Source organism: Bombyx mandarina, chromosome A1 (assembly GCF_030267445.1).
Source record: "Bombyx mandarina strain Sakado chromosome A1, ASM3026744v2".
NCBI lineage: Eukaryota > Metazoa > Arthropoda > Insecta > Lepidoptera > Bombycidae > Bombyx > Bombyx mandarina.
Genome location: NC_143234.1, coordinates 13,497,479 through 13,517,219, shown reverse-complemented (window position 1 = coordinate 13,517,219; position 19,741 = coordinate 13,497,479). Strand labels below are relative to the sequence as shown.

Here is a 19,741-nt window from a genome sequence, read left to right as displayed (position 1 = left end):
ATATATATATATCAAAACAACAGACCGTTTTCAAAGTATAATGCACTCTGTTATATATTTATTTGATGAGGTTATCAGTAATGCTCTTACTTTATTGCATTATTAAGGAGAGCTTTGCAATTGACGTATTAAATAAATAAAAAATAAATAGCCAGGAACAAATCACGCGCGGTCATTCGAACCCGATTTTGGATTCCCTGTGTTATGGGTACCAGGGACTGACAAACATATATATTTCTTCTTCTTCTAATGCTTGGTTGCTGCTTTTGAGAGACTTCTCCATCTCTCTCTATTTGTGGAGGTACGTGTACATTCAGTAAGGGAACATAGATGACTCAATCAAGTCTGTCCACCTTGTGGATGATCGGCCGAGAGCGTTGACCGTCTACTCTTCCTTGAAACACTAAACGTTCCAATGAGCTTTCATTACGAATGATATGTCCAAACATATTAAGGATTCGTGAACATATACAAACATAATTTTTTTTTTTTTTTATTGCTTAGATGGGTGGACGAGCTCACAGCCCACTTGGTGTTAGGTGGTTACTGGAGCCCATAGACATCTACAACGTAAACGCGCCACCCACCTCGAGATATAAGTTCTAAGGTCTCAGTATAGTTAGAACGGCTACCCCACCCTTCGAACCGAAACGCATTACTGCTTCACGGTGGAAATAGGCGGGGTGGTGGTACCTACCCGTGCGGACTCCCAAGAGGTCCTACCACCAGTGAACTAGTAAATATATACATAATGCCTGTTCATCACACAATGTTTGATTTTTTGAAAACAAGCTGATATTTGTGCAGTCAAAGTTCGGAACTGCCGATAAAAATAATGTATCTGCACCGCTTTGTGTAGTTTCAAATTCATCTATAAACTCTTTTGTTACTGTTATAAGTTGAAAGAGCTAAAAAAGCAATTTAGATTCGCCTAAATATCAAGGAAGAGTAGACGGTCAACGCTCTCGCGGCCGATCATCCACAAGGTGGACAGACTTGGTTAAGTTATCTACGAAGTGTTCCCTTACTGAGTGTACACGTACCGCCACAAATAGAGAAAGATGGAGAAGTCTCTCAAAAGCCGCAACCAAACATTAAGACTTACGTAACCACGACCACTCCGCCAGGACTGAACGACTGAGAGGAAGAAGAAGAAATATCATGAAGGTAATACTATTTCTCAATTAATTGGAAACGAGAGCGAAATGTCTAACTAGCCCTTAACAAATACGTAGAAACTCGCAAAGCCCTCATTGTTTGCAATAGTCATAGGCGTACGCGCAAATTAATTCAGTTATTATCGAATTAAAACTAAAACCAAAGTGATGTCGCGCAAATATTTCAATATTTTACTTCTGTTTATTATCATGATAGCCGAAATAACGTGCAAAAGTTTTACAGTTGTTATCGATACAACGGAATCTATGGACGATGAGATTAATATTATAAAAGCAAACATTGGTGAAGTTGTGAGAAATTTAAACAATAAATCGACAGTGTCTGATTACATTCTTGTGCCTTTCAATGATCCAGGTATGTTAACAATAAACTTATCAATGTAAGACGCTTTAATTTTGTGATTAGTATTTAAGGGAAACAATCTTAAATCAATCTTGCTTAACAATAGCATCTTGTTCGAAATAAAAATATGTTTCAAATGTTTTTTGTTTAGCGCGTAATGTAATACAATACAAAGATCATTAATTTACATAATTAACGCAAGTTTTTATGTAAAACACTAGCAGACCCGGAAGACTTCGTAGTGCCTTAATCGATAAATAAAAGACCTAAAATTTTGTATAAAATAAACTTAAAACAAACAAAAGGAATCCGTCCGACGGAGGACACATTCAAAGGGAAAACAAAATTGTTATTTTTATTTAATTCCTAGCACATTTATATTTATCTACCTTTTAAACCTTCTCTGGACTTCCACAAATAGTTAAGACCAAAATTAGCCAAATCGGTCTAGCCTTTCTCGAATTTTAGCGAGACTAACGAACAGCGATTAATTTTTATATATATAGAAGATATTCAATTAAACAATTACACTACTTAACCTATTATTGACATGTAGGATCCCTTTGAACATTTTTATTATTTTTCATATTTCATTTTTATATATAAGTATAATATGTAAAATGTAATTTTTATAAGAATATGTAAAATGTAAAACATATTCAATGAAAAACCATTACTTAGTTTAGTAGTTCGTTTCGGCTTCGGTTTTAGAAACAAGTCCAATACGCTGCTCGCTCATACCACAATGTTGATCCCGAAATATAAGTGTGATAAAAAAGTAAATTGATTATAGATGTGGGTACCGCATTGATAACAAGAACTGCCGATGACTTCATATGTTCTTTGACTACATTAACCACGAGCGGTGGTAAAGACTGCCCAGAGAACTCTTTGGCCGGAATCGAGCATGCCTTACGTGTGAGCGACCCAGAGTCAACAATATACGTCTTCACGGATGCATATCCGAAGAATTACGGAAATATGCCATCAGTTTTGGATTTGTGCACTAATAAATATAGTCAGGTGAGATATTATTTTTTTATTGTAAATAATAGATAGTTTTAAAATTACCATTGTTTTTTCGTAAAAACGCTTAAAAAAATGTATTACTACTGGTAGTATGACGTCTTGTGAGTCCGCAACAGTAAGTACCACCTTCCTGCCTATTTCTGCGGTGAAGCAGTAACGTGTTTCGGCTTGGAGGATGGGGCAGACGTTGTACTGTAAAAACTGAGACCTCAGAACTTATTTCTCGAGATGAATAGCAGCATTTACATTGTAGATATCTATGGGCCCCAGGTAGCCACTTAACAACAGATGGGCCGTGAGCTTGTCCACCCATTTAAGAAAAACCGTCTAAAAATGAACACCATGCATCTGGTAGTTTAGTGGGTATCTGAGTAGTCATTAAAATGAGTTTGAAGCTTTCTATGCTTTGGTGTGGTTTACTCCTGTGGCATCCTTCAAACCGGTAAAAACGCGCGACTACATCCACGACAATAATACCAACAATAATACCCGTATCCACTATGAACTAGAACCTCCTGCGTCGACCCTGTCCCGCCGTCTCAATGGCCTCAACTGGGCTCCGACCAGGTTTAGTGAGGTTTAACTCCCTTATACCGGATTTCAGTGATTTTTACCTGTAAAAAAATCAACTAGAACCTCAAGGCGGACGCCTATTCTTTTTAATTTAATTGTTACAATCATTTCTACACCTGATAGCGTCAAAATGTAGATGGGAAATATGAATTCATAAATAAGACACTTTTTGGTGGTGGCATTATGGTAGTATGAACATTTTTAGCTGGCATCATTAATTGTTGTTTTTAATACGCTTTTATTAGCCTCAGACGTATGTATGTTAGTATGTAACGGAATCTTTCAACATGATTTTGACCCTCTTCAAAACGTCGGATTAATTCGAAATTTGGTATACTTACTAAGGACCGATGACAATTCAATATTAAAATAAATATTTTTTTTTTTTTAAATCCAACTAAAGAATGAAAAATAAATAATAGTTTAAAAAAAACTAACAAAATACGCTTTTATAGAAAATCCAACTAAAAAATAGAAGTTAAAATTTTTATAAATTTGAATTAAAAATTGTGTAAGAAAAAATGATTTTATTGTGTGATTGTATTGTGTAAAAAAGCGTGGGGTGCATGGTATCAGTAGTTATAAATTATAAATATTGTATAAACAGATATGACTAGAAGGGTTATTTTGATAATATCCTGAAAAGCACCCCACGCTTTTTTGCACAATTTTAATTCAATTTTATTAAAATTTATTTTCTATTCTTTAGTTGGACTTTTTATAAAAGTGTATTTTGTTGTTTTTTTTTAAACTATTATTTATTCCTAATACAAATTTAGCGTTTTCTTGCAGGTCCATATAATACTGACCGGTGTATGCTATATGTCGGCCAGAAATTCCGCTGGTCGTCTTGACTTGTATTATGAAGTCGCGAGGGCTTGTGGTGGAGTTGTACTGCAGTTCGAGTCGGCGCATAACCTCAGACAGGTAACATAAATAATAAGAGACTCTTGCGCTGTTGACGGTACTTTCGGCTATACATTAAAACTCCATCTAACAACTCAAAGTGGGTACCGGCAATAGCTCTTTCTATGTATATTATATCTATGTAGAATGCGCGAAATCATGTGAAAAGAGTGTGAAACGAAACGTTACGGTATGAGTGAGAGGAAATGGTAAGAAAAGGAGAGAACAATGAAAGAAAAAAGCCAGATGACGCAGACGCTTGAGTGAGCGATGAGTAAATGATTGTCAATGATTGGGGGTCAGTCGACTTGAGGTAAGGCAATTCGGGACGCGCTGGTCTAAAGAGCCGATTATTTAGTTACTCCACAATGGAGTAAGACATACCTAGTATCTCAAAAGGTGTCTTTTATTTATTAACTAGCGACCCGCCCTCGCTTCGCTTTGGAAACATTAAATTTTATTATTGATAGGTGAGTCCCGCCATATTGCGCGTGGTACGACAATAACTGCGGGAGACGCCGCGGGGAGAAGCTAGTTAAAAAAAAGTAGCCTAAGTTACTCCTTATATCATCAGCTACCTATTAGTGAAAGTCTCATCAAAATCGGTCCAGCCGTTCCAGAGATTAGCCGGAACAAACAGACAGACAGACAGATAGAAAGACAGACAGACAGACAAAAATTTAAAAAAATATTATTTTGTTGTATGTACCTTAAATAACTAGTCAGGTCATAAGTACTGTCACACAGTAAAAACTTTTCTTTTAGAATGCTGGCCACAAAAAAGTTTATTGAATTCGAATTTCGAATTGTTCATGAAAATAAAAATGTATACTTTTAGAATTTTACTCATTTTTAAATATGGAGTGGACGCTTAAAGAAGACCGTGTTGCAGTTATTGCGTTGCATCGTTGCGGTTACGCGCCAATTCAAATTTTTAACATACTGAAAAATTTTAATATAACCAAAAGATTCGTTTATCGTACCATCAAACGATACAATGAAGACTCTAGTGTAGATGACAGGTCAAGAAGTGGTCGCCCTCGGTCTGTTAGGACTCCAGCAGTGATAAAAGCTGTGAAGGCGCGAATTCAAAGAAATCCCAAACGTAAGCAGAAACTGTTGGCCCTTCAGATGGGGTTAAGCAGAACCACGGTGAAAAGGGTGTTAAATGAAGACTTAGGGCTTCGGGCATATCGAAGAAAAACAGGACATCGTTTGAATGCTCGTCTAATGGACCTGAGACTGAAGAGATGCCGCGCTTTGTTGAAGCGGTACGCGGGAAAAAAATATCGGGAAATTCTTTTTTCGGATGAAAATTTTTTTACCGTAGAAGAGAGCTACAACAAACAAAATGATTAGGTGTACGCACACAGTAGTGAAGAAGCGAGCAACCGTATTCCGCGTGTCCAACGAGGTCATTTTCCATCCTCGCTCATGGTATGGTTGGGAGTTTCTTATTGGGGCTTAACAGAGGTACATTTTTGTGAGAAAGGTGTAAAAACGAATGCAGTTGTGTATCAAAATACAGTCCTGACGAACCTTGTGGAACCTGTTTCTCATACCATGTTCAATAACAGGCACTGGGTATTCCAAAAAGATTCGGCGCCAGCTCATAGAGCGAAGAGCACACAAGACTGGCTGGCGGCGCGTGAAATCGACTTCATCCGGCACGAAGACTGGCCCTCCTCCAGTCCAGATTTGAATCCGTTAGATTACAAGATATGGCAACACTTGGAGGAAAAGGCGTGCTCAAAGCCTCATCCCAATTTGGAGTCACTCAAGACATTCTTGATTAAGGCAGCCGCCGATATTGACATGGACCTCGTTCGTGCTGCGATAGACAACTGGCCGCGCAGATTGAAGGCCTGTATTCAAAATCACGGAGGTCATTTTGAATAAACTTTAGTGTCATAAGAATCTATGTTTTGTTAAGTTCATTTTGGTATATAAATGGTTACATAATGAATAAACTAGTTTCAATTATTTTACATTAAACATGTGACAGAATTTATGATCTGACTAGGTATATTCATATGCGTGTAGTAAAAAGCGGTTATTTCAATATTACACACTCTAATTTTATTTATATGTATAGATAATAGGGTAAATTTTGGAACGAGAACAATGAAACTAAAGTAGTGAATCAGTTTTATATTAAGCGCCAAGCCTCATCCCAATTTGGAGTCACTCAAGACATCCTTGATTAGGGCAGCCGCCGATATTGACATGGACCTCGTTCGTGCTGCGATAGACGACTGGCCGCGCAGATTGAAGGCCTGTATTCAAAATCACGGAGGTTATTTTGAATAAACTTTAGTGTCATAAGAATCTATGTTTTGTTAAGTTCATTTTGGTATATGAATGGTTACATAATGAATAAACTAGTTTCAATTATTTTACATTAAACATGTGACAGAATTTATGATCTGACTAGGTATATTCATATGCGTGTAGTAAAAAGTGGTTATTTAAATATTACACACTCTAATTTTATTTATATGTATAGATAATAGGGTAAATTTTGGAACGAGAACAATGAAACTAAAGTAGTGAATCAGTTTTATATTAAGCGCCAAATTCCCAATTCTACCTCTTTCTCGTATCTGCGCAAAAACTTCTTCCAATCCAAAAAAATATTCTAATATTCTTCGTAATCATTCCGCATCTTAGCCAACAACTTAGTTACGTGCCAGTTTTTCTATTTATTCGTTTGTTTCCCAAATCATGGCGTAGGATTAACATCGTAGAAAGCAAAAGACGCTGCAAAAATCAGTTGAACATAATCAACTGTTCTGTCTTTTCTGTTTTATGATAGCTACCGCCATATGTGGCGGTAGCTACTGAATTTCACAAACGAGATTGATAAGTGTACATAATATAGATATATTTAAGTTACAAATAATAATATTTGGACTGTCTGTTTATTGAGCAATTTCGCTCGCTCAGTGGAAGATCTTACCTTTGTCGTTATCAAGTTGTTGTGGCCTTTTCTGATTTTTGCACCTCGTCCAATTGTGAGTCTAATTCATATTTTATTACAGGCATTTTCATATATTAATGAGCTGAATAGAAACGCGTGGAATGAAGTAATAGTTCACGACAACATCAGAGGACAGAAACAGATAAATGTGAGTTTTAAGACAATGCTTCGTCTTGGCCCCTAATCAATAAAAAAAAAATAACTAACGAACGTAGAGAATTACGAGTTAATAGCTTTTTATTGTTAATTTTTATTGTTTTATTGTTTATGATCGCTTGAAGTCGTAGGGGCCTAAAGAATAAAATACCCTGTGCATTCATATCGAGCGATATAGTTTTGTCAGTGTTCGAATCCCGCAGGCGGGTACCAATTTTTCTAATGAAATACGTACTTAACAATTGCTCACGATTGACTTCCACGGTGAAGGGATAACATCGTGTAATAAAAATCAAACCCGAAAAAGTTATAAGTTACATGATTGTTGGTGGTAGGGCGTCTTGTGAGTCTGCACGGGTAGGTACCACCACCCTGCCCATATCTGCCGTGAAGTAGTATAATGCGTTTCGGTTTGAAGGGTGGGGCAGGCTGTCTGTACTGTCAAAATAAGAACCATAGAACCCACCTTTCAAGTTGGTGGCACCATTAAGATTGTTGATGTCTATGGGCTCCGGTAACCACCTAATACCAGGTGGGCCGTGAGTTTGTCCATACATCTAAGCAACAAGAAAACAGTTGGGTAAATGGTAGGGACGTACTAACATCTCTTCGAAGTCATCGAGAATTCCAGCTTAAAGGAATAATTATAATAAAAACTAGCTGACCTGGCAGACTTCGTAGTGCCTTAAAAAAACCTAAACATTTGTATAAAATAAACTTAAAACAAACAAAAGGAATCCGTCCGACGGGGGACACATCAAAGGGAAAACAAAATGGTTATTTTTAATTAAATTTCGAGCATTTAAATATTTATCTACATTTTAAACTTTCTCTGGACTTCTACAAAAAATTCAAGACCAAAATTAGCCAAATCGATCCAGCCGTTCTCGAGTTTTAGCGAGACTAACGAACAGCAATTCATTTTTATATATATATTTAGGCAGCGTAACTCGGACAATGGAGGTTCACAATATTTATTTAGACTTTAGACCAGTCCCAGACTCGGTTCCAAAGTCCAGCGGCCCGGCACCTTCAAATAGGACCCCATTACTGCTGCGCTGTATAAGGGCGATGGTGCCGGCTTCTTACCAAAAAATAGTAATGGTGTAGTTGGGGCATTTAGGTGCTCCAGGAGGAACATGAGTTTATTCACCTAGAGCAATGAAAATCATGAGCGCAACAAACTTTGACCTTTCAGTTTCTACTTAATCGGTATAGCAAAGACGCAATGGTAGTCGTTTATGGAGGAACTGTCCAGCTACAGATACAAGATGAAAAGGGTCTGATTGTAACTTTAGATCGGATTATTGACACCAGAAACGTCCAGGTGAGTTATATTGACATGGTTAATGTGGAAATCGGTCCACGTTATTAAAATAGCAGTCGTTATACATATCCCTTTTACTAAGTTAAACTACATACTAAACTAAACTACTTCTTTTTAGTAGTATACTTCATTACTTAAGGTCGCATCCTTGAAAGGCCTTCGTGGCTCTTTGTACCATTAGCTTCCATTTCCTTCGGTTTTCGGCTTCTCTCAAGGCGGTCGTAACAGAGAGTCCGGTGAGCGCGGTTACCTGATCTGACCAACGGTTTGGCAGCCGGCTGGGGGGTCTTTTCCCTTCTACCTTGCCCACCATAGCCAATCTTTCAAGGTCGTCTGGTGGCCGCCGAGCAATGTGACCAAAGTAACCAAGAATCATTTGATAACAAATCGTAGACAGTCTTGTTTCTACGCGAAACTAACTACACTAGCTAACTAAATTACACTATATTTAGATTGACCAGGTTGACGTGGTAGAGAAAATCGTTGCTATCTAAAGAATAAGACGTTGGCATTAAAATCTCGCAGGCAGCTAGTTACTGTTTGTTGCAGTGAAATACGTGTTTAACTCACGTTCACGAGTGATAAAGCTCGATGATGTAATAGTATCGTGCAATCAAAATTAAGCCCTCAGAAACAGGTTTTTGCTTAAGATACATTATTAAACGTTCGCACGAATAGGTATTAGAACCAGTCAATATTATTTTATGGTGATATAATCAAGGTGAGTGACAGAATTGAAACTCCTATGGACACTGTAACCACTCAACGCCAGATGAGCCGCGAGCTCAACCACATCATCTAAACATTAAAGAGCAACTTAAAAACTACTATACTAGAGCTGTGGCAACAAACGCCACAAAATATAATCTCGAAATCGGTGAAAGCGAATTTCTTTTGATTTTGAAACGTAAATAATAATAATAATAATAAAACATTTATTTCAGAAAAAATCCATAAAATAATAATAATACAATCAGCACACAAACAACAACAATACAAATAGAAAATGAACAATATACTAATTCAATTAATTAAATATACAAAGGAAATGAATTAGAAACACATAATTATATCAATACAGTAGTAAGCACTCTATGTCAATATTAGCTATCATTATAAACATAACATTGCTAATTTTTCAGATGTTCCGAATAGAACCGAAACAAGGGAAATATTGTATGTTCATTCGGAGTCACGAGGTAGTTTCAGTAACGCTGTACATAAAAAGTGATTTGGTCTTCTGTTTCGGATTCTCACCTAAATACCCTAAATCATTGGAGGAGACCAGCACTAGGCCTATGGCAGGTAAATCATTTGTGGCAGTTTCATTAATAACATAAGTATTTTGTTGCAATTATATGGATCCGAAATGGAAAGATCTTCGTAACGATTTGTGTAATGATCTGATAAATCTGCGCAGCATAAGATTTTATTGTATTGCCCGACTGTAAACTATTCTTACTAGTTGTCGCCTAGTTTTCAAAATCCGACTTCTTCTTCTTTTTTTTTCCACCTTATCCCTCTAGGTGGGATCGGCACAGCTAATTTTTCTCTTCCATTCTCTTCTATCAGCCGTCATCTCAACAGTCATTCCTCTTTCTCTCATATCGTCATTCATACACTCCATCCATCTCTTCTTCAGTCGACCACTTCCCCTTCTACCTTGCTCTACCATTTCCATACATCTCCTAGTCACATGCATCTTCTCTCTACGCATCACAATACATGTCCATACCACGGTAACCGTCCGCTCCTTAATTTGTTGCATACCGGGGCCACTTTCACACTTCCTCTGATATACTCATTCTTTATCTTGTCCATTCTTGTCACTCCACACATCCATCTCAACATTCGCATCTTTGCCGCATGCACTCCTCTTTCATGGTTTACTTTCGTCGCCCAATACTCAGATCCATACAGCACGATAGGCCTAATGATCGTTTTGCAAATTTTTCCCTTATTATTATTAAGTATTATTTTAAATTATAAGTTTGAACGTTATTATGGCTGTATTGTCAAAGACTTTACTTCTATAATCACAGATATCGCTAAGGCTACACTATAGACAAATAATAAATATTAAAGACAAACAATATTAATGTATTCTTAATTTGATCACAGATTTTAACAATAAGCAAAAGAGTATATGCGTGTGTGTGTGTGTGTGTCAAATACATGGTAGTGTGTGTTACGTCATTTTTATTGATTTTATGATTCATTATTTCATGATTCATGATTGATGAATTTCATTTTATATGCAAAATTAAAAAAAATATTAGCATTCTGTACTCCTTCTCTATATTTTATTTAAGTGTGGGAAATTACATACTCCTCCGTCTGCGCGATTTTCATAATAATGGGTACAAAGTTTTTGTTTGACATTTTAATATATTATATTCTTATCAATAATCCCAATAATTTTCTTTCAAGTGACAACTACAAGCAATACTCCACGTATTTAACAGAGTTTTAAACAAGCCATAGAGAGAAATAGAAAGAGAGAATAAATACACTTTATTGCACACCAAAACACAATTTACATTTAAAAAAAGCTACAGATAAATACAGATACCAAGTTATAGAGACGTCAAGATTTTTTTTTTTTTTTTTATCGCTTAGATGGGTAGACGAACTCACAACCCACCTGGTGTTAAGTGGTTACTGGAGCCCATAGACATCTACAACGTAAACCACCGCCACCCATCCACCTTGAGACATAAGTTCTAAGGTTTCAGGTACAGTTACAACGGCTGCCCCACCCTTCAAATCGAAACGCATTACTGCTTCACGGCAGAAATAAGCAGGGTGGTAGTACCTACCCGCGTGGACTCTCAAGAGGTCCTACCACCAGTGAAAGATTACTCTAAAAATATGCGCTGTGTGGTTATAGTTCAATTAAGGCAACAACTTACCTTTCTGGTAGGTTAAACTAAAAATATTTTTACCGCATTCATTGTTCCCAGGTCGTTCAAACTACATACTAATAAGCGTAGTGGACACAAAGATACGATTGGTTTCGTTGGAAATGAAATGTGGTAATATGACGACTATCATAAGCTTTGAATATACAACCAACGAAAGGTATTACACGAGCAGAGCATTTGTGGATCCCAACAGATTATGTCGCATCACGGTGAGTCGATTCTGTTACGCTAGCAGATGAGTAGACGGTCTACTGTTCATCAAATCCCGATAACAGACTACGCAAACATGAGACTCAAGTTTCGCGCCCTCTTTACGTCGTATTCCTCACTGCTGAGAGTCGTGACCAAACTTTTGTATCATCTTCGCACGCACGATCTTTCTCCATCTGTTCTTGTCTATGGCGGTGTGGAGGGCGTTGTGAAATGTCTCTGAAAATGAAGTCTCGCGTAATGATATGTAAAAGAAAATTGTAAGAATTCTATCGTATTTAAATCAATTGTCATGAAAGAACAATACCTTTCAGGCAATAGGAGAGGATGAGAATTCTCAAGGATTTATAGGTGCTACAAAGTTACTCAAGCCACAAGAACAAGGCAAGTATAACAAGATTCAAAGGTACTAATAAGAAAAAAATTAGAAAAAAAATAACGTACTTAGATCCTAGTCCTTTTGTTTTAAGTAGAAATCCAAGGTATCAAGCTCGTGTCAATATCTGTCCCAAAGATTTCTTGCATTGCGGTTCGCAAAGATAAAATTGTGCTTTCTTAGAATGAAAGCCTTTAAAAATTTTGAAAACCGTGTCGGGTGCCTATGTATTACCTATGCGCTGCGGTAACTACTGGATACCAGATGATCTGTCAATTTTTCTGCCTTTAACAGCAACAGATTATGTACAATAAAAAATTACTTATTCTTTTACAGTGTCAAATATTTCGGCGCTAAAACCAACTGTAGTGATTATTGATCCAGAATATACGCTGTTCGACTTTGGCACCGATGTTTCATTGACGTGCAAAATAAAAGGACATCCAGAGCCTGTTGTGAAATGGGAAGATGATGACGGCCACTTACATCCTTCCGAGGTTAATTACAATCGCGTGGTTCCAGATGCATTCGCGAAGCAGCTACACTTGATCTATTAGGTTTTCTTCGGAGACACTCGGGCAGCTCTTAGTAAACCCTACCCCTCCTGGCTGACCCGGTATTTGGCCACCTGTCCTGGTGAAACTGGAAAGGCCTCCGAGCCACAAGTAATCCTTTCTTCCAAAAAAATGTGATAGGTCTGAGGTAGTCTTCATATTGCTACCTACTACTATAAGAATAGGTTGTTGGACTTTCACTGTTATTGTCATTGTAAGGAGACGATTCAATGTCCCATCTGACAGTCATTAGTTACCTTACGCTAATAGATGTCAGCAGTGGGATACAGCAAAACTGACAGACTGCCTATCCATAAAAAATCTCTTCCCAAGTCCATTTGATGAAGGATATGCCAAAGCACTCGGGAAACACCGAGGAAGGAAATTCCAGTTGTATGGTGTCTGGCAAAAAATATGTCTAGAAACGCACTAACTATGAACTGTTCTACTTAATATAAATGAACTCAGTGGTGGTGAGCGGTGTAATGATAAGAATCGAAGTCCCTCCCTAGACCTCTAGACCCGTGAGAACAGCATAGTCACTTATTTTGTTTTTAGCTGATCCTGCTCGAATTACCCTCGACTTACATCAGTTACGTTACCATAACGAACATAACAAGGAACATGACCATTTCCTGCAGAGCTGAGAACACAGAAGGTTCATCTGAAACCAGTCTCGATGTTTATATTAACAAGACATTTACTTTTGACATTGTGCAAACGCCGTCAGGTATTTAGTTTATTTTTATTCAATATCAATTTGAAGGGTAGGTAGGACGACTGGTCATAATAAGATCTTATCTAAATCTCATTTTTCTGCCATACGAACCTACAGAGGTAGGTGACATTATCTTGTTTATTTCTACCGCGAAGGAACTATGCGCCTTATTCAAAGAACTTAGAGGTTCCGCAGTAGTCGAAATTTCAACGCCAAGATGACACTAGAAAAATATTAATAAATACAAACAATATTTAATCTATTCTCAATTTGACCACAGACGTCAAGAACAAAAGTTTTACAATAAATAAATAGTATGCATGCGTGTGTGTGTCAAATACATGGTAGTGTGTGTAATGCTTTCTTTATTGATTTAATGTATCATTTAGCAATATTTAAAAAAAAAAATTACCATTGTGCACTCCTTCTCTATATTATCTATAAGTGTGGGAAATTTCATACTCCTCCCCGTCCGCGTCATTTTCGTAAAAAGGGATACAAAGTTTTTGCTTCACGTATTTATATATAGATAGATGGTCTTTAAGCAATTAAACTGAGTCTTGAAATTATGATAAAAATAATTATAAATTATGGATGATTTTTTAAGACTTCACCAGCCAATTTTCACCATAAACAGCCCAGCAATAGAATGCTTTTTTTTGACATAATAACGCTTCTTATACTATTTTTCAGATATAACAATAGAATACGGTGAAGAAGATACAGTATTTTGTGAGGTGTCTGCTTACCCCGAAGCCACCACAAAATGGTATCACAACAACTCCGAAATAGTCTCCTCCCAGAATCTCCAGCTGATACCAGACGACAATGCCATGGTTATTAAAAACATGACTTTAGATTACACGGGCGATTACAAATGTGTCGTCGAGAACGTTGCTAATAAAAAAGAATTTGATTTCGTCATCAATATATCCGGCTTGGGTAAGTTTAGGCTATCTTTTGTAGATAAATCATAACAATAAATGCGGGAGTCTTATTTTTCATTACATTAATACCAACGGAAGATTCGTGAACCCCGACTACTGGAAAAAATAAAAAAAGGTACGAACCGACATTGCAGGAGCAGAATAAAACCAAACCGCTATTAGCTGCCATAAAATTTACTAGAATACTGTAATATAAAAATTGCTTTTTTAGGGGTCGAGTCTAACGTGTGATTATTTTAGTTTTTGAGGTAGACTCATAGTCGCTCACCAAGTATTAATGACACTTGAATAAGTCAAGAGACCGTAGAGACCATTTTCCACTTTGGATATTCACATTAAATTCTCTATAGTAAAAAAACAACTTAAAACTGATATTTCATTTGCAGAGTCCCCTCAGATTGAAATAAATACACGAGAAATCGTATTGAGACCAGGTGATTCAGCGGAACTCAACTGCAGGTACACTTCTTCTTCTTCGTCTCACTTCGGCTTCCTCATGTCATGACCATCTCCTCGCAACAAGTTATACTAGAGCTCATTTTTTTAATTTTATTGCTTAGGTGGTTGAATGATCTCACAGCCCACCTGGTGTTAAGTGGTTACTGGAGCCCATAGACATCTACAACGTAAATGCGCCACCCACCTTGAGATATAAGTTCTAAGATCTCAGTATAGTTACAACGGCTGCCCCACCCTTCAAACCGAAACGCATTACTGCTTCACGGCAGAAATAGGCAGGGTGGTGGTACCTACCCGTGCGGACTCACAAGAGGTCCTACCACCAGTTATTTGTTTTTCATTGTATCACCAATTAATGTATCGTTAAATTGGGAAACGTCTCATTTCTAGGATCTTGAAAGGAAATCCTGCCCCTCTTATCACTTGGCAGCACAAATCTGCAGACGAATTCGCTTCTGACGAACTACTCGAAGATTCTATTATAGTTGGAAATAAGCTTAAGATTTTATCTATTAAAAAGGAACATGAAGGAATATACCGATGCACAGCTGTAAATCTCAAGGGCGAAAGCTCAGCGGAAGTAACGTTGAAAGTTCAATGTTAGTATCTACATAAAGATTGGCAGTTGAGCGCGTGTGACGAGCTATAAAAAAATGGACTCCCTCGTCGAAGATCTTCCATTGGCATGATCTGACCCTGAAAAAAGCGGTTACTGAAAGCCCATGAAAAACTCCTCCTAAATACATATCGAGGTCTTAATTGTATTAGAAATAAAGTTTCCGATCAGACCAAAAACAAGACCTCCTAGTGCTTGGAGTTACTAATAACCAGTATTAGTAGTTACTGGGTCAAGTCGCCATCACACTGATGGTCAGATCTAATGTGATACCTGAAGATAGCATTAATGTAAGAGCCTCCGTTTGAGTTTTCATTGCAATGCAGTGAAGTCCAGGAAAGATATATAAAAAGAAAAAAAGAAAAGAAAGATCACCTCCAATAACCCAAGGAATCTTTAATTTATTTGTTTTTTAGTTCGATGGTTCTATAATGAAATATTTGTGGAAATGGTCTTTATTTTTGTGAAAATGTTTCGAAAAGGATGCTTTAAATCTTTTAAATTTACCACCCTTTTTGTGATTAGATTCCCTTCAACACGAGATTGATAGATTTCCAATGATTATAAGACATAAACGATTTACAGTTTTTGCACTGAGTTCGGTTAAACTATTATATGAAATAATAATAATTGATTGTCTGTAAAGTCGGCTTACAGACGATAGTATCACGTGATAACGTGATCACGTCAGTAGCAGAACTATTCCAACTGCTAGCTCTGACGTCACGCGAGAAGAGAGATTAATCCGTCACAAGCCAACGCTTGGGCCGATTGTGCCTCTCTATCGCTTGTTTCGCTCTCTCGCTTGCACGCTCAGGTTCAGGCGGAACGTGACACTTTTCCGTGCGTGCAGTCGGTGCTCATAAAAACTATTTATAAAAAGTTATCACGTCAAAAAGTTTTATTTTATTGCCCTTGTAGGCAGACGAGCATACAGCCCACCTGATGGTGAGTGGTTACCTTCGCCCATGGACTTCAGCAATGCCAGGGGCAGAGCCAAGTCGCTGCCTACCGCTTAATACTCTCCACAAGTCTCCACAACTTTTCATTAGTCCCAACTGTTTTGACTTGAATTGCAGTTGCTCCTGTCATTAAAGATGATGTTATATACCCCCAAACTGTGCCGGTGAAGGAGGGAGATAATGTGGAACTACTTTGTGACGTCACAGCATCACCGGAGGCTGTAGTTAGATGGGAAATGTCACAAGATGATGTTATAATCCCACTGGATCAAAGACACGTTACAGATGACCAGAATACACATAGGTATGTTCTGGGATTGCTCTTTTTTATTTAATGGCAGATAAGCTAAGACTTATATTTACTCATGGTTAAACTTGAGGTCAAAAGTCTTGAAATGTGGATTTTGTTCCAAACCTTGAGAAGGTCAATGTGCACCAATAGATCTGAAAAAAAAATTGATTTTTAATGATTAAGCGCTAAGCGAATGGTCTAAGATCTTATTGTCTTATTTCAGATTCACTGCGTTGTGGAGAGATTCCGGTCATTATCACTGTATTGCCGAAAATGCCCTGGGAACAGCAAAGAAAACCATTCTAGTAAATGTCTTAGGTCAGTATCGATTAGATCTCTGTCGAAAACCATTCAAAAGAAAAAGCAATACAATTACTATCGTGTTTGTATTCGTAGCCAGTTATGATTTATATTTAAACTGTGGTCGACTTTATAAATATTATCTTTTTGTTTTCCTCGTGTTTCAGTGGCCCCATACATCGAAACACCACAGTCAAAAACATTGACAGTTCGTTCAGGCTCAACTGTCAAACTAGCGTGCAACGTTCTATACGGTAATCCGGCTCCATCTTTGAAATGGAAATTCATAAATAAGGATTCAATGTCTAGGATACTCAGGTAGTTTATTCTTTTTTTATTCTTCACTTCAGCAATAACCAAAATTTACTTCTTAAGCCAATAGAAGTCTTAATGATCAGGAGTAACTACAATTTTTGAAATTTCTCTGTAGGTACATGCGACGAATATTGACCCGCGCCAGCTACCACGGCTACTTGTTGATATTAGTTGTTATCTTAGCTCTGTTAACATCATCTTTACCTAATCAAAAGATACTGTTGCTGACCTTTGTGAATTAAGAAATACTGATACCATACTATACGTATAAGCCGCGCCGATAAAGACGCGAATCTAAAATGGCGGCGGCGATCATGCGCGCTCACTCTAAACTATTGCTGTCTTTAGTCGCACACGGCGCGTACTGCATTCAAAAAAAAGATCAGTTCTGACTTTGTTGTTGGGTTCGAGTTTTTTCACGTTCGAGTTGTGCGAGTTAGATGACTGGCAGCAAAAGTGTCTACGCAAGTTGCATCCCAGATGAGACACCTCCCCCTCTGCCAGGGTATAAAGTAAAGTAAAGTCTCATTTGTTTTTTTAAGCTATTGCATAGATTTTATCGCGGGCCTTCAGCGCGGCTTGAGAGCGGAATCGTGAAATTCCATAACGAAAAAAACCTTCCACCCCTCACTACGCTACTATGTAGCTCGCGTTCAACACATTCACACGTTGCGCTTGTGTAGTGTTTAAAGTAAGAAGTCTAAACACCCATTTATGTACTATCAAAATATGTGATATAATTTCGTGGGTATGGGTGGTATAATTCGTTTCTTTATTGGCCCGGCTTATATAAATACAGATATTAATGTCTGATTTTCAAAATGAAAACCTCTTTGACGTCGTTGAAATTCGGCGAAACGGAAATGGAACATGGAAAGTGACATAAGAAAGAAAGACAGCCAGCTATAAGTTTTTACCGCGCATGAGCTGCGCATATGTTTCATATTTTTCGTTTTTTTTTTCCGACCCCCCCTTTTTTTTATTGCTTAGATGGGTGGACGAGCTCACAACCCATCTGGTGTTAAGTGGTTACTGGAGCCCATAGACATCTACAACGTAAATGCGCCACCCACCTTGAGATATAAGTTGTAAGGTCTCAGTATAGTTACAACGGCTGCCCCACCCTTCAAACCGAAACGCATTACTGCTTCACGGCAGAAATAGGCAGGGCGGTGGTACCTGCCCGCGCGGACTCACAACAGGTCCTACCACCAGTAAATTATTGCCTACCGTGCAATACATGTGCACGTATACACATTACATCGTGAATGCTGCAGTTCATATTTAGAAACGATATCGATGTCTCAAGCTACATCAGAATGTTTATCTAACAGTTGAAATAGCAACACTTACTTGATTCTCGGCAAATGCATGCATCCTTGTGATCTCATAGTGCTTCCCATATAAATAAATATAAAGGCTACCAGTAAGCTTTAGAAATGATATGGATTTTTTACATTTTCGCAAATTGCCAGAAACCTTTCTTTTTAATCAATATTTTGTGAGACTGTAATCTATCTATCTATATATATATATAAACGAATTGCTATTCGTTAGTCTCGCTAAAACTCGAGAACTGCTGGACCGATTTGGCTAATTTTGGTCTTGAATTATTCGTGGAAGTCCAGAGAGGGCTTAAAAGGTGAGAAAATATAAAAAGCTCGGAATTATATAAAAACAAACAATTTTGTTTTTCCTTTGATGTGTCCCCTTGATGTGTCTTTTATTTATCGATTGAGGCACTACGAAGTTTGACGGGTCAGCTAGTCATTAATAAATTATTAAGTAATCTGTACTTTAACTTTGTTGTTTCGTGTGACGTCAAAGGGTTGTCTTGAATTAAAATGTTGGGTGTTTTAATTTACAGAAACAACAGGACGAGTTCGTTAACCTTGAACAATGTCAACAAATTAAATGAGGGTTCCTATATGTGCATCGTGGACAATGCGCTAGGCTCTGACAGGATTAAATATCAATTAAAAGTTGAATAATAATTAAAAAAAAAATTAATATAAATTACAAAATATACATACATTAAGATTATTAATGATTTATGATGATTAAATAAAATATATATTTTTTTATTTGTGATTTTATTTTGTTGTAAAAGATGAATGAAATAGACCGAGCTTCAATGTTTAAGGGAAAAGCTGGTACCAAGGCGTTAGTAGAATAATTAAATAATTCACGGTGTTTCCCGAGCGCTATGACATGTCCTTCTTCAAACGAGGCTTGTGGAGAGTATTAAGCGGTAGGCAGCAACTTGGCTCTGCCCCTGGTATTGCTGAAGTCCATGGGCGATGTTAACCACTCATCATCAAGTGGGCCGTATGCTCGTCTGCCTACAAAAGCAACAAAAAAATAATAATAAATCTGGTGACTTCAGGACTGAGAGCCTGTAAAAAATACATTGAAAACGACATTAGAATCCATTATTATTTTCTTAGATTAAGTTCAGAAAAAAATTTTAAATAAATAATAATTTATTTCAAAAAAACAGCTTAATTTGTTTGTCAACCGCTTTTATTTATTTGTAGCTATTAATGAGTTTTAGTATCAGTGGCAAATATATGTAC

At 37.3% G+C, this 19,741-nt stretch overlaps 1 protein-coding gene across 1 annotated transcript; it reads left to right on the top strand.

Moving 5' to 3' along the window:
• Nucleotides 1-1,197: 1,197 nt before the first annotated feature.
• LOC114239751 (hemicentin-1) lies at nt 1,198-19,180 on the top strand. Its single transcript, XM_028170117.2, has 17 exons — nt 1,198-1,533; nt 2,315-2,544; nt 3,916-4,050; nt 7,071-7,157; nt 8,364-8,492; nt 9,635-9,797; nt 11,456-11,625; nt 11,941-12,010; nt 12,339-12,499; nt 13,115-13,286; nt 13,968-14,216; nt 14,608-14,680; nt 15,071-15,279; nt 16,376-16,562; nt 16,774-16,868; nt 17,018-17,168; nt 19,033-19,180. Exons 1-17 carry the CDS (start codon nt 1,326-1,328, stop codon nt 19,154-19,156), a joined length of 2,613 nt encoding a protein of 870 aa, XP_028025918.2. The 5' UTR covers nt 1,198-1,325; the 3' UTR covers nt 19,157-19,180.
• Nucleotides 19,181-19,741: the final 561 nt, after the last annotated feature.